This window comes from Saccostrea echinata, unplaced genomic scaffold (genome assembly GCF_033153115.1).
Source record: "Saccostrea echinata isolate AGI-Se365-2 ecotype Australia unplaced genomic scaffold, CSIRO_AGI_Sech_v1 ptg000029l, whole genome shotgun sequence".
Classification (NCBI taxonomy): Eukaryota; Metazoa; Mollusca; class Bivalvia; order Ostreida; family Ostreidae; genus Saccostrea; species Saccostrea echinata.
In genome coordinates this window covers 37,140,010-37,155,649 of record NW_026889778.1, presented here as the reverse complement: position 1 = coordinate 37,155,649, position 15,640 = coordinate 37,140,010, and the positions used below count along the sequence as shown (strand labels likewise).

The 15,640-nt window shown below is 32.3% G+C and overlaps 2 protein-coding genes across 2 annotated transcripts in view; one reads left to right on the top strand and one right to left on the bottom strand.

The window, feature by feature from the left end:
* Positions 1-15,640, bottom strand: part of LOC133195887 (protein lifeguard 4-like) — a 396,544-nt gene that overhangs the window by 165,155 nt on the left and 215,749 nt on the right. The window lies entirely within an intron of this gene.
* LOC133195264 (uncharacterized) lies at positions 1,644-14,930 on the top strand. The gene is made up of 8 exons (XM_061331118.1): positions 1,644-1,833; positions 2,089-2,142; positions 2,915-3,085; positions 4,590-4,646; positions 4,793-4,966; positions 12,533-12,571; positions 14,441-14,641; positions 14,808-14,930. The coding sequence occupies exons 1-8, from the start codon at positions 1,648-1,650 to the stop codon at positions 14,928-14,930; spliced, it is 1,005 nt and encodes a 334-aa protein (XP_061187102.1). The 5' UTR covers positions 1,644-1,647.

Below are 15,640 nucleotides of genomic sequence, written 5' to 3'. Positions count from 1 at the left end.
TCAGCACCGGCAGTAAAAAGGTCAGTAATTGTCTAAGTTTTGCAGTAAAGGCAGCACATTGTCAGTAATTATCTAAGTTTGTCAGTAAAAAATGGGAATGTCAGTACGTTTCTGACTTAGTAGTGTGATACTCTCTTGTTCACTTGACACTGCTCCTTTTGATGCAAATTGGTCTTACAGCAGTTTGAAGAAATTCGATAATGGTTGATACGTGTGATGAAGAGTGTGACTGAGATGATTGCTCCTTTTGATGAAATTGTCTCCTGTGAGCTCTAAGAATCCGTAAGTCTTCTACCTGACTATCTGACTTCTTAAGGCGTTAAGAACTGCGTCAGATGCTTTTGTGATCAATCTGCTTCTGCATTTACAATATGATAAACATTCGTTTACTCTGTGTTTCCCAAAACAATTGAAACATGCTTTCTTATGTTCTTGTATCATATTTTTTTTTACTACTTGGCAATATGTGGTTGGGTGGTTTCCACTGAAGAACAAGCAATGCTTCACATGGTTTTTCAGCTTGACAGTATCTTTACGGCTTGATATACAACAACACAGTTTGAAGAGGGTATTTATTCCATTGTTTGATCGACTCAGCTGTCCACTATCTTGAATATACAGCTCCCTTTTCATGGCTCTCATCAATGCCTGCAAATGCCAGTTATCAACTCCTTAGTCTGAAATGTTCTGACGAATTTCAGCTGGTAGTTTGTTGTTAATCATTGTGTTAGAATTATCCCATAGTTGTTTCATTGATTCTAAGTGATTCTAATCCTCTGATGAAGCACTCCACTTTATCAAAGAAATTTCTTACGCTCTCGGGATTAGACTTTGGACTGGGTAGATCAGTTAGGCTTTGTATGTGTGCATTAATAATTTTGTGCCCTTGTCAAAATCCGGTCATATGGATAGCAACTGCTTGAGAATAATTCTTGCTTTGTAATTGCAGTCCTGAAATACTATTACATGCAATGTCTTGGAGTTGATTTTTTAAGTGATTCAATTATTTAAACGTTTATATTTTAAGAAAGCTATTAGTAAAAAAGCACGTGATTTATAAAAACTTCACTAGACGTCACCTTAATGTAACATGGGTGATCTTTTTGATATACGAAAACAAAATGCTAAATATTGAAATATTAACATTGTTAAAAAAATAGTTTACTTTTATTCACCTATAAGAAAAAAAACTCATGAATAATATTCACAGCAGCTGGTCTGGTAAACACAACACTAGCTATAGTAGTCTTCATAAAATGATGCTACGATTCGATTTTCATACAAGTTTCACAAGTTTTAAAGCGATGGTGTTATAGCGATCTTCTGGCTTATTTTCTTTTTCTTGTATGTTTCTATATATACAGTCATTTAAATTACTTAATATTCACATTATGATGGCGCACAAAATTGGGGGAATTTTCAGGACTGAATTCAAATTTTTAAACACAAATAATTTACAAAGTATTTTTATTTGAGTATCGAACTTCCTTCAATAATATATTTTATAATGTCCATCCTGCAAATACAAAACTAATGCAATATCTGGATACATTCAGAAACTCTCATCTCGCAGATGCATTGAGTAACAAAAGTCTAAATAGTACATGTTTATATGGATTTTTGTAGATAAAAGATTTAATCGAAATCATGGACATAGAATGTGATGAAGTGCTTCACAGAGAAATGAATCCTATGGAAGTGGCTCTTCTGGTCATGCTACACCGAAAACATTCTGACACGATAACTTTCAATGCATCTGACATCCGGTGGAAATGGAAAAAGGGGTCATTAAAATCAGAATTTGATAAAAGAGTGGAGAAACTTAAAAAAGGGGTAATACTTGCATGCATGCATAACTTGATTTATTCTCCTTTTTGAATTAAAGTAATGCAATAAATTATTATTTACTCGATACACACATTTTCTAAGAAACTAGATGATTGTTAAATGTGAGAGTTATTTTTACAAACTAATTTGAAACTATTCAATCCGAAATTGTTCGTATATAAAAAAAATGTTTTCCCCCAAATCATTAGACCATTCATAAAGATGAGGCCATAGCGATGCATACTGTGTTTGATATTGTAGGGTAAAATAAATACAGAACAATCTTCTGCTACTTTTATCAACGAAGTAGAAAGGGTATGTATATGTTTTGATTGTTTTTCCCTTCAATTGAGCGGTAGTCAAACTCTAGTCTTTGAGATGATAATTTGTCTTGTATAGTCTCTCTCTTTCTCCACTCAGATCTATAAAGTACTGTATTCAGCAAATTTTATACGTGTCATTTTATCTTTTTTTTCTATTTTCATAAAGTGAATCAGAGATCAACAACTAATGAACATATTTCTAATCGTTTAAAATTTTTCAAAAACCAAATCAGTATGAATATTGCTGTGAGGCTGGCATAAAATTACCTATATTGTATTCATGACAACTATTTCAGACATTGAACAACGTGTTTTTGTTTTGTTTTGTTTTATTTTTGTTTTGTTTTTTTATAGAAATTTTTACGTGGGCGTATCGTATTCAATAGTCTTTTCCAATAGAACACCAATAATAATCTATCATCAATACAACCATTTTCAGATCTATATAAAGTGCATTCACATCTGTTCCTGGCCTTTCGCTAGGTTAAGACAAAAAAAAAAAAAAAAAAAAAAAAAAAAAAAAAAGACGGATCCAAATTTTTAAATACAAAATGAATGTAAAAAGCATGTTGACATCTTCTTCTTGAATCTAAAATGGCTGCAAGGTTTAATATAAATTTGTTGCCCTGTTTCTACTGTTTTGGATCTTTTAATGTACAAAACTATTTCTGACGAAGAAATTAAAAGGACTTATTTTAGGTGCAGATATTTTTCTTTTCGTATCGTTTTCTTTTTCGTCTTCTTTTCTTTTATTTTTTCCATAGGAATTATCCAAAATTGATTTGCTGAAATTTCCAAATGAAAAAGAGGATGGTGAAAATTCTTCAAGTGACATAGAAAGCGAGGAAAAAATAAACAATTATATGACGGAGCAGAACATTAAATTGTCCTCAATGAACAGAGAAAGAGTGAAGAAAATAATAGAAGATACAGAGGTAAGATACACCATACATGTATTAAAGATTGGAGTATGAAGTAAAAACGAAAATTTGCACAGAGTTCTTTGTCCCACGAGAATTCAATTTCGTAAATTCACCGTTTATTATAATTCATCTCACTTTGACTGATACTTGGAACATTTACAAAATTTTGGTGACACAAAAAAAGTACCAGGTTTAAGTGCTTCCTTACATCCTTGCAATTTTTACTTAGTTGAATAATCTTTTTTCTGTCTTTAACTTTCTGCTCAATTGATTCTGTAATGTGAGACTTTATTTTGTTATGCGCCTGATTTTCGCCCATGTTTTTTTGTGATAAGTTAATCGTCCATTCTCTATATAGCCTCGATGTTGCAGGAGTGGCTGGGGTAACATCCTTAGCAATCTCACAATTGAGATACTGCATATTACAAATTAAAAAAAAATATATCAGAAATAATCTCCCAATTTCACAGTAGAAAAAAAAAATCAAGCTTGAAATATTTTTGGAGCAAAATCATACATTTTTTTTTTTGGCACAACAGAGAAACTGTTTCTTTTTTCCTGAAGAAGTCGATGTTTTACAATTAACGAATTCAAATGTCGTCATCAATGGAGTTGCGTTATTAAATGAATGAATTATCAATAATTTAATGGAACTAGCTTTTACACCTGCGTAGTATATATAAAAAAGATGCCCAAGGGAGTTAATGGTAACCCGAGTTTAATACAACACTGAAGATGATCTACGAAAGTATAAAACAAAATTAACTAGTAGATGAAGGTATGTTGCCCGAGAATTTTTTAAAACTGGTAAAAATACCCCTGCTTATTGTAACATGCAAGAACCGAACGATCTCCTTGGGACTCTTACCATAAACAACAAATACGGGACCCCTCTGTCAAGAATACGCCATGAAGTGAACATTTCATTTATGTGCGAATGGAAACTTTTTAATATTTCTATTTTATAAAGTTTTAGAAAATAATGAACAATTACGATGAGCCAAGGAAGATTACTCTGTAAAATTATTTAAACCTAAACTAAATGTTAATTCAACATTATAGCTTAAAAGTAGCAGTCTATTTTATCAAAATGTACATGTGTTCAATTTTATACTTTTGGCGCCCTAATGACATTTACCTGCGCCAATGTATAATGCTGCCTTTTTGACGTCACAATAACGACGTCATAACAACCAAGTCGTATTGTTTTTATATACTTTGTTACACTCTGAAGAGCCTCAAGGCGAAAGTGCTAAGTGTAATAATTAAATGAGAACTTGTTTGTTAATCTTGGATATTTTATCTTATATATATATATATATATATATATATATATATATATATATATATATATATATATATATATATATATATATATATATATATATATATATATATATATATATAAGTTCACTTTTTCACTTTTAAATAGTAAATAAAAAAATATATCAATTTATGAACAGGGCACGTGTGCACTGCTCAAAGAATTTTATATGATTTATTTTGCCGATTTTAGTTTGATACTTCGTCGGACTTTATTGAAGATATGAACATCAAAGACAATCTCCTTAAGGTATGAGTTGAATTATTTGTATGTTTCAATACTTTTGAAAGGCCATTTAGTTTTGTTTATAACACTTTATATATTGGTATTTGAATCAAAATTTCTATTGTAGTTTTTTTTTATTCTACTTCAATGCTCAAATATTATTTTCCAAGAATCTAGATGAGATTAATAAACGTTATAAAGAGAAAATGATGAAACAACTTGGAAACCAACGAGACAACATGGCAGAAATTTTGAATCAATACCACACGGAACAGTTAGAAATTGTAAAGAAAATAGATGAAGAAAGAATGAAAGAGATTTTGAGACGAACATGTCCTTCATCTGTAAGTGCTACAATTAATCAACAAATGATTTTTCAGTCAGTCTTATTGTATTAAATACGAGGGTTGTTCAGAAAGTTCGCGGACTTCTGTCATAACTTTTTTGTTTGTTGGAAGACCTGGACTCCGAAGACTTTATAAATGTAGTCAAAGTGGCTTTTGCAAAAGAAAAAAAAAACGTGACATATGACTTTATTCCCTCTTAATCTCTTCCCTTGAAATGGGATGTGTTCTTTCATTTTTACAATTTTTAATCTTGTTACACGTAGATGCTTTGTAACATAGTTAAAATATGTTGGAATTCCGATGGAAGCTACATGTAATTGTGATTTTTTATTAGCCGACCTATTTTTATATTCCCAAGAAGCAAAATTTATTCAAAAACGTCTTCATAAGAAGAAGAAAAAAACTTGCCGTGGCCTTCGACTCGAAATGTATAGAGATCGGCGATGTATTATCAATTAACAATAGTTACTTTCATTCATTGTCAATTTGATATATCCGAGTCAAATTGAAATAAAAGACACCACAGATTCTGTGACATCTGTTTCATATTGGATGTTTAACTGACTGTAGACAGTTAGGGCCAAGTAACGACAAAATTGTATGACAAACGAGATGATTTTCGAGATGATTTCAGCTTTTCTATCGTTAACTTTACTTATTTATAAACTAGTAATATCTCGCTAATACCTGCATATGGTGTTTACATCTTCCAACTTATTCCATACTCAACAGAATGCTCCGAGTACAATCAATTTTTAAATGGAGGCAGGCTACTGAAGTATAAATTGATATTACAGATATTTCAACACCCTCTTCTAAAGTCAGAATTTCGTAAAGTTTATGGTCGTTATATCGACCTTGTTAGCAAATATAACATACCATTTGGTCATATTTTTGGCTGACTTGTTTCAAAGCAATTGTTAGGCATTTGTTCCCTCTACTTGGTCAATACATAGAGCTCACGACGGATGTGACAGGTCAACAAGGGAATACCATCTCCTCCTAGGCACGTGTACCTGTTCCCATCTCTGGAATTTCAAGAGATCCGTTTCACAAAATTGTATTTTTAAAGATTTCTTGAGATACATCACTGTTCGTTATCTTCACCTTTTTCATTAGCCAGACAAACATGGCTTAAAATCGAATGTAGATTCATGTGTTTGAATTACTCATCCGGGATCCAGGAATGGGTCACATAAAAGGGTCAACCTGTAAGTGTGCGTATGCCATGTCAGAAGTATTTTGCAAAATCGGAAACCGATCACAAAATTTTGTGCACGCGATTTCTCGAAAACTGTTCAATGAATTTCTTTGAAATTTTCAGGGATAAAAGGTCTTTATATGAATTTTATATAAAATTCCGTTTTTTGGTAAATTCGGTTCCAGTGCCAAGTTATGGACAATTTCCTGATTTTAAAATGAAATTTTGTCCGCTAGTGTTCTCAAGAATGGCTAAAGATATGAACTGGGGACTTGTTAGAGATGATAGAACACGATTTCTAAATTGGAGAGGGCACCTTTCCGTTCGTCGTCGGCACTTCCGGTCGCTTACGGAAGTGATCAAAGAAAACATTAAATTTCAACTTTCCTTTTTTAAATCAATACTTACATCACATTATTGCATCTCTTTTGTAGTTTCGAAATATGTTGGTCCCACCGGAAACATAAACGTCAACTTCCGGTTATAAGAGAAAAACTACATAATTTGAGTATTTTTCTTTCCCATTAATATCTTTTGTAGATAAAGTATTTGGAATGAATTTTAAATATGTTATTCAGACTGCAATTGTCTAAAGAAACGTCAAATATCTTTGCAAAATTCACTTCCGGTCGCGTGTTTTTCTGTTCTCAAAATGAGAAGTTGTCTGAGCAAGATCTCGGAAACGGTAAGAGAATAAGACACCAGACTTATATGAGCAACAGATTTTAAGATGTAACCAAAACAATTTGGGTTCAGAGCGTCAGTCGTCACTTCCTGTCGTCACAGGAAGTGATCAAAAAAATCGAAAATTTCAACTTTTCTTTTTTAAATTAAAAATTGCATCACTTTATTGCATCTTTTTCGCAGATTCGAAAGATGTTAGTTCCACCGGAAACAAAAACGACAACTTCCGGTTATAAGAGAAAAAATAAATAATTTGAGTATTTTACTTTCCTATAAATATTCTTTATAGATAAAGTATTTGAAATGAATCTTAAATATGTTATTGAGACTACAAATGTCTAGAGTAACCTCAAATATCTTTAAAAAATTCACTTCCGGTTGCGTGTTTTTCTGTCCTCAAAATGAGAAATTGTCTGAGCGAAATCTCAAAAACAGGTAAAAGATTAAAACACCAAATTTTTATGAGTAACAGACCTTGAAGAGAAGGCAAAACCATTTTGGTTAAATGCGTCAGTCGTAACTTCCAGTCGTCACAGGAAGAGATCAAAGAAATAAAAAAATTAACTTTTCTTTTTTAAATTAAAGTTTGCATAACTTTATTGCATCTCTTTCGCTGTTTTGAAATATGTTAGATTCCACCGGAAACAAAAACGTCAACTTTTTGGTGATAAACTACGTTATTTCGATATTTAATTTCTCATAAATATTGTTTATCGATAAAGTACTTGAAATGTTTTTATGCATTTTGTAGATACTGCAAATGTCTAGAGAAACGTCAGAGATTTTTTTCATAAAATTCACTTCCGGTCGCTTGTTTACCTGTCCTCAAAATTAGAATTTGTTCTCACAATATCACTTGGCAACAGTAAATGACTGAAGTCTTAAACTTTCAGGACTGATAGTCAGTCATCAGTTTATTTGAATCGCTAGAAAATCTTGTATCGCCGTTACTTCCGGTCGTGACAGGAAGTGATGCTAATAAGTGAATGGTTAATGATTAGCGCGTTGGATTTTCACGCTGACGACCAGGGTTAAATCTCCAGAGTGTCTGAAGTTCTTTTATCACCTTTTCAGCTTGAATTTACGTTTTTATTTTCAAAATCGGACGGAAGACCTTTCATTGCTCGCAATGAGTTTCTAGTTTTTAATCTTATTGTGTTTTGAACGTAAAATCTATACTTATAAATTAATAAATTTTGCAGAGTTCTTACTTACTCCTCTATGAATAAACTAGATACAAGATGATGTCCGTCAACTATATTCAGATTTCAATGGCATAGTAAATATCGTACATTAAATTAAAAGTCTACTTTCATTTTCTTTAAACAGCCATGAAATAGCAAAAACGTGAGTACGGTGGCGGTTTCGGTTGGCGGATCTAAGTTACTGGCAATATTGAATGAAACTGACAACAAGCAATCGTTTATTTATTTCATAAACCGTCATCTCTGAATTATTCAGTCAAAACTTGATTTAAAAGATGTAAAAGAAATAAGTTGTGATAACGGATTTAAAAGGAAAATTTGCTAATTATTTTCGTCGTTCACTGATTTTAATATTAACGGAAGCTTCTAGAACATCATATAGCATCGAGCCCGATGTTAAAAAAAACGAGGCGATTATAGCAGTATGAACATAAAAAACAAACTTTTGTGTGAATGGTCATTGAAATAATGGTAAATCATTGATAACACTATAAGTTGTGAATATATGATATATGCAAAGACTATTAAAAGGTTTGTTTTCCTAATACATTTACCGTTTTCTAATAAATTTATCAGTAAAATCTTTATATTCCTCATTGAGAGCATCATGGCAACGAACCCGAAGTACAATTTGTACTTCGTAATAAACTTGCTTACATGAAAAGAGAAAATTAATGAATAAGGTATTGTTCAAATACAATTAAAGCTGTTAAAAAATTGTTCTTTAATCAATACATTTCAGGATGGCGTTAAACGCTAATTTTTACCCCCCTCCCCCCCCCCCTTAAAAAAACCAATTTAACAATAAATTGTGCATGATGGCTGCTTTTATTCTGACGGAAATTAAATAAGAGTACCTGAACTACAATATTCATAACATAGTATAACAGGTTTCACAATAAACGTCAATTAATGAAACTGTTGTTTTTCAAGATTTTCCAAAAGGGTGGGGAAAGGGGGGGGGGAGAGAAGGAGGCGTACATCTACTTCTGCTCCAAAACTAAATGCGGCATTTTGTACAAAGTATTTATTCCTGCTATAAGCCTGTAGGCTGTCAGTAGAAACTACAATATATATTATTGGAATTTTTCTGTCGGTAGTGGTATAAATTCAATTCCCCGCGCTCGTGCAGGATTTCATCAAGTAGTAATCATTTCTTTCTTATAACTACATTGTGTTCTCAAAATATTAACTTTATATTGTAACTTTCTGATACTTCAGAAAAAAATTGATATCTTTTATTCGTGTCACTGAACAAAGTTCACATGTGCAGTGTATGTTTTGTTGTTCTGTAAAGTGTGCACTGTGTTTTGTGTTGAACGTAGCATAATGATTGATTGATCGATTGTATGTTGTTTTACGTCCCATTCGAGAATTTTTCACTCTTACAGAGATGTCACTCTCTACAGTAAAGGGCTTCAAATTTAGATCTCAAGGCTATTGAGCAGTGAAGTTTTATTTTTATCGTGTCAACTCCTTCCCTGACACGGAACCTCAGTTTTTAAGGTCTCATCCAAAAGAATTTACTCAACGCAGATTCAAATTATATTAGAAGATTTCATTTGAGAGAGTGCACTGAATGAAGAAGTTGAACGATTTTAATCGTTCGCATATATTTTGGCCAATTTTTCCTTCTTTAAAGATCTTGAGTTTATATGAATGCTTGCACTTCAAAAACTAAGCGGAACTCATATCTGGGTCAACGAGCAATATCCCTCAGAGATAGAGGAAAATATGAGGAAATTATATCCCGTTATGGAACAGACCAGGAAAGATAAGAAAAAAGTGAAAAGTGTTTGTGATACGCTGTACATTGATGGTCAAAGACGGGTCCGAACAAAAACTGCAGCGACCAAGATTCTAAAATTGACCACTCCAAACTTCAAGACGCAGACCGAGAGGTCATGAAAGCAAAGAAGAGCAGTCTTTACATTGACTGTACTTCTGACATTAAATGTGGGTGGTTTCATGCAAAAAAAAACTGCATTATCTTGAATTTTTAAACTTTATATTCCATATGAAGTCTTGTGTTCTACAAAAACACATACCAGGTTGTTGCATTTCATGAAAAAAAAACAGATTTAATAAAGCAAAGGTTTAATTTGGTGGGATAGTTTTGGCTGTTACAGTAGATTTTGTTATAATTTTTATAACTGTACATAACACAAATTGTCCTACTCGTATGCCTACTGCCTTTCAATAGCTAAAATATTGTATTATCTTTTAGATTACACTTTATTAGAAACTGCATACTATATATTCCCTGAAAACATGAAATATGCATCCAAATACTGTTTTCTAGAAATACATAGAATTTGGTTTTTAATCTCTCAGATGGTTATGTCTGTTTAAAGGGTGATTTCAATGCCCATGTGGGTAAATTGCAAGACTTAGTAAATGTTGATGATTTTCTGGTTTTCACTAACAATATGATATATGTATGTGGTGTATATATTTTCAAATTGCTCAAACAATTTTACATCCATGATTTTTGTAATTTATACTCTGATGTCAATTGTCCGATAACAATTGAACTCGGAAGCGCGACGGTAGAAAGTCACTCAATTGATCAACCGTGCGACATGCATAAGTATATCAAGCAATATAAATCGGACAGTAAAAAATCTGAACAATCCAAAGAAAACATTGAGAAAATAAAAGAGTTACAGACAGATTTACAACTTAACGAAAATGTTGGTATATTCCAAAATAACGATATAAACAAAATTTCTAGAAAATCGAGAGGTTTATTTCTATTTACACAAGAAATAACACTAGATGTGAGACACACACTGGAACTAAAAAAAACTCTATTGTGAAAGAAACATTGTTAAATCAATTTCACGAGATTGGTTATGGAGAGTAGAAAATTCATCTGAATGTTTAAATCACAAGTTTTGAAGGAGAAATGCACTTAAGTAGACTCCAAAAGAATTATACTAAAAAAAAAAAAATAAATAAATAAAAATTGTAATCGCAGACTTCCAATCAAATCTGGCTGGTAGATAAACTGATACTGACAGATCTTTAGGGAAAAGTACAACTGTAATCTGTGCAATTAATAAAAACAAGATGTGTTTGTGAAACACTGATGCCCCCGTATGACAACTTATAGCAAAAGTTAAACTTTCTCAAATGCAAATCAAATATGTTGCTATCCAAAGTAAGGTCTTGTCTCGAGGAATAAACTGTGAAATATGAAAGCCCTAGCAGCAACCATTGAATAGATATGGAAAACGTTAAAGTTATTTTTTCAAAAGTATGTTAAATATCAAGGTCAATGTCAAATGGTCAAAACTAATGGTGCCCAAGGAAAGGCATTCTCCCAAGAAATACACAGGTGAAATATGAAAGCCAAAGCACCAATCGTTCAAAATATATGACCAAGGTTAAAGTTTTCCATATGAAGGTCAAACTCCAATGTCAATGTCAAAGGGTGAAAGTTGTTGGAATCCAAAGAAAGGACTTGTCTCAAGGATTACATATTTGAAGTATGAAAGCCTTAGCACCAACCGTTCAAAAGTTATGGCCAAGGTTAAAGTTTTCCAAAAGTAGGTCAAACTCCAAGGTCAAAAGGTCAAAGTTGTTGGTATCCTAAGGAAGGTCTTGTCACAGGAATTAGACATGTGAAACATGAAAGCCCTAGCTCCAATTGTTCAAAAGTTATGGTCAAGGTTAAAGTTTTCCAAAAGTAGGTCAAACTCCAAGGTCAAAGTCAAAGGGTGACAGTTATTGATATCCAAAGAAAGGTCTTGTCAAAAGGATTTAACATGTGAAGTATGAAAGCCCTAGCACCCATCGTTCAAAAGTTATAGCTAAGGTTAATGTTTTTCAAAAGTAGCTCAAACTCCTAGGTCAAGGTCAAAAGGTCAAACTTGTTGGTATACAAAGGAAGGTCTTGTCACAAGGTTTACACATGTGAAGTATGAAAGCCCTAGCACCAATTGTTTAAAAGTTATGGCCAATGTTAAAGTTTGGTAAAAATTTGCAAAACTGGGTCAAACTCCAAGGTCGAAAGTTGAAATATGGTGGTACCCAAAGAAAGGAATACACATGTGAAATATGAAAGTCAAAGCTCCAATCAATCGAAAGTTATGGGCAAGGTTAAAGGATTTGCGGACAAACAGACATTTAGCTAGACAGACAGACAGACAGACGGACAGGGCAAAAATTATATACCCCCAAATCTTTGATACGGGGGCATAAAAATATTGGCCTATTTTCAATAATTACTCTATTGTTTCATACTTTTCTTTTATTTTGTATAAATGTCTATACGTTCATGTACCTCATATACCATTGTATTGTCTGAGAGTGATAAAAGGTGAAATAGAATTTCAGCTATGTAGCCTCTTAAATAAAACCTGTTTAAATAAATATGCAAAAAATTGACAGGAATGTGTCTCCATGTGTATATTGTATGTTTTGTTTTTAAATTTCTTATATATATATATATATATATTTAATCTACAGAATGAGTTGGTGAAGAGTCTGAAAACAGAGGGTGATCCGGTAAGTTGTGTGATGTGATGCAATATCTCGAAAGAAGACAATGAACAAATCAGTAAAAAGTCTTGCATTGGTACATAAGGCTCGTACACAATTTCTGAATTAAATTTATATTCTACATCTTTCCTCTTAAAAGCATTGTAAGAATATCAGATAAGTTATAATCTCATCACCTCTGAAAGAAAGTAGAATTAATAAGAACGAGACTGTTTATGCGAGCAAAACAAATGATATGTTTTGATATTAGCAATATTTCATTTTGACGCTATAGAATTTCAAGTTTTTCTACGACGAAACATGACCTAGAATTAAAAAAAAAACAAGATGTGTTTGTGAAACACTGATGGCCCTTATGGCAACTTAAAGCGAAGGTTAAACTTTCTCAAATGCAAATCAAATATATTGGTACCCAAAGTAAGGTCTTGTACCGAGGAATATACATGTGAAATATGAAAGCCCTAGCAGCAACCATTGAAAAGATATGGAAAAAGTTAAAGTTTTCCAAAAGCGAGTGAAACATCAAGGTCAAGGCCAATGGGCTATAATTGTTGGTATCTAAAGGAAGGTCTTGTCACAAGGATTAAACATGAAAGGAATGAAAGCCCTAGCACTAAAAGTTCAAAGTTTATGGCCAAGGTTAAAGTTTTCCAAAAGTAGGTTAAACTCCAAGGTCAAGGTCAAAGAGTCATAGTTGTTGGTATCCAAAGAAAGGTTTTGTCACAAGGATTACATATGTGAAGATTGAAAGCCCTAGCAATGTTAAAATTTTTCAAAAGTAGGTCAAACTCCAAGGTCGAAGGGTAAAAATTGCTGGTATCCTAAGGAAGGTCTTGTCATAAGGATTACACGTGTGAAGTATGAAAGCCCTAGCACCAATCGTTCAAAAGTTATGGCCAAGTTTAATGTGAAGAAATTATTTGTAAAACTGGGTCAAACGCCAAGGTGAAGGTCAGAAACTCAAATATAATGGTACCCAAAGAAAGGACTTGTCACAAGGAATACAAATGTGAAATATGAAAGCAATAAGCTTCAACCAAAAGTTATGAACAATGTTAAAGTTTTTGCGGACTAACAGACAAATAGACAGGCAGACAGCTAGACAGACAGACGGACGGACAGGGCAAAAACTATACATTCCCGAATCTTCGATACGGGGCATAAAAATGTATAAATGTTAAGGACATTGCACACCTTTTATCTACGGCATTCTATAGATTCTGAAATAAAATATGCTTCAGATACGTGATGGACGGACACACAGACTACAAAACGATACTATAATTAAAAATTCTGTACTTGTCCTGGCCGACTACTAAGAAATCTATCCAGGATTTTCAAAGTCTTCCAAGTTTAATTATAAGAAAAATAATTTGCTTCAAGATAATTTTTTTAATTAAAGCCTCAATCAAATGACATGTAATTCAGATTTCAAAACAAATTTAGGAGCAAGCACGAAAATAAGATATTTTGGAAATAATAAATAGTAAGATTGGAACTTTCTTATATTTTAATCGCAAGAGAGTAGAAAAAATCATGAAATAAATTACTGTAGCTGTCATATCGCCGCAGGTACTCCCTCATTGATTAACAGCACTTCAGAAATTTTGATATTCCCTTTTCATATTTCACTAACATAGGAAAATTTTATAGATCTACAGGAAAAAGTTTACTGTTTAAAACAAATCCATGTATATAAACTCTAATTTTCCTGGAAAAATTACTACATCATACTATTTTCTCTTAAATACAGTAATTTGAACATCTGACTTAATAACTCTAGTGTATCGGTTTTTTTAATTAAATTAATACATTTCTGCTGGAAAGAAAAACCACACAAAAGCAATAGATTGATATTCAGTATTTTTTAACAAGAACCTCAGTCAGGAAAGCCTAAACCTTATAGACAATATGACAAACAATATTAGGAGGAAAACAACAATAAATCCGGAGGAACTGAAAAAAATATTCAGAGAAGAGTGTGGCAGAGAGCGACAGTTAAAAGTCGGTGTAGAGTTACCACACAGAGAAGAAGTTAAACAAGGGGAGGACAGAAACGAGTATAAAAATGTTCTTGTGAGTTTACATAATCACAAATGAAAACGATGTTATTTTAAATTAAATTTGTTTTATTTTTGTGTATAAAATAGTTTTTCTTAAGAATATTTGGACATACTATGCTACATCAATGCAATGCTTTGTTTATCTCATTATATTTTAAAATGCACAAATTCTGTTGAAGGCAAGACATTATAGAGATTTTCCTGAGATTTCAATTAATTCAGTAATTGTGAGAGGAAAGAAGGTACAAGAAGGGTTTGATAAAGAACGCCTAATGCAAATTCAAGAAGAAGAATCTGTTTAGTGGCTCCGTAATCAATATCAAACAAATATGACATTGTAAATTGACGTTATGCATGGATATCCATTAGAATAAACAGGCAATTTTAATAACAGACAGAGAATTTGGATTGGATATGTCAAAATATAATACTTTTACGCACTGTTCACAAATTTGTATTTTTTGTAGATTTAGTTTAGATCGAATATTGTTCGCTTTCTTCACCTTTTTCATTACTTCTTGATGGGATCACACTGTAACCCGCTATTTTATATTCTTACAAGCTAACATCAACTATTCGTATATGTAGATGTACATGCACGAAGACCAAGTTTTGATTCTTAGCTTACCTTTATCACATAGGAGCCAGTTTTTAATCAAATGGAAAACTGTATATAAACAAAAGTAATGACAACTAGACTCTTGTTGCCATGGCAATAAAATGGTCTTCCGTTCCTCTATATTCACCTGTAAGAATTCGCTTTTTTCTGTGTAGAAAAAAAAAACATACATATAATATTTTTGTGAAAGAAAGAAATAGCTGAAAAAATACCCTTTCAGTACTTAAGGTACTTTTATTCTAATGACCAATATTTTGCTCCTATGGATGGGACTTTGTCAATTCTATATGTATATCATAGAAATATTCAAACAAAGCTGTGTGGATAGTAGCGTTTTTTCAGTAATTTTTGCAACACCATTTTGGTTTCTTTGCAACCTCTTACACATAAGAT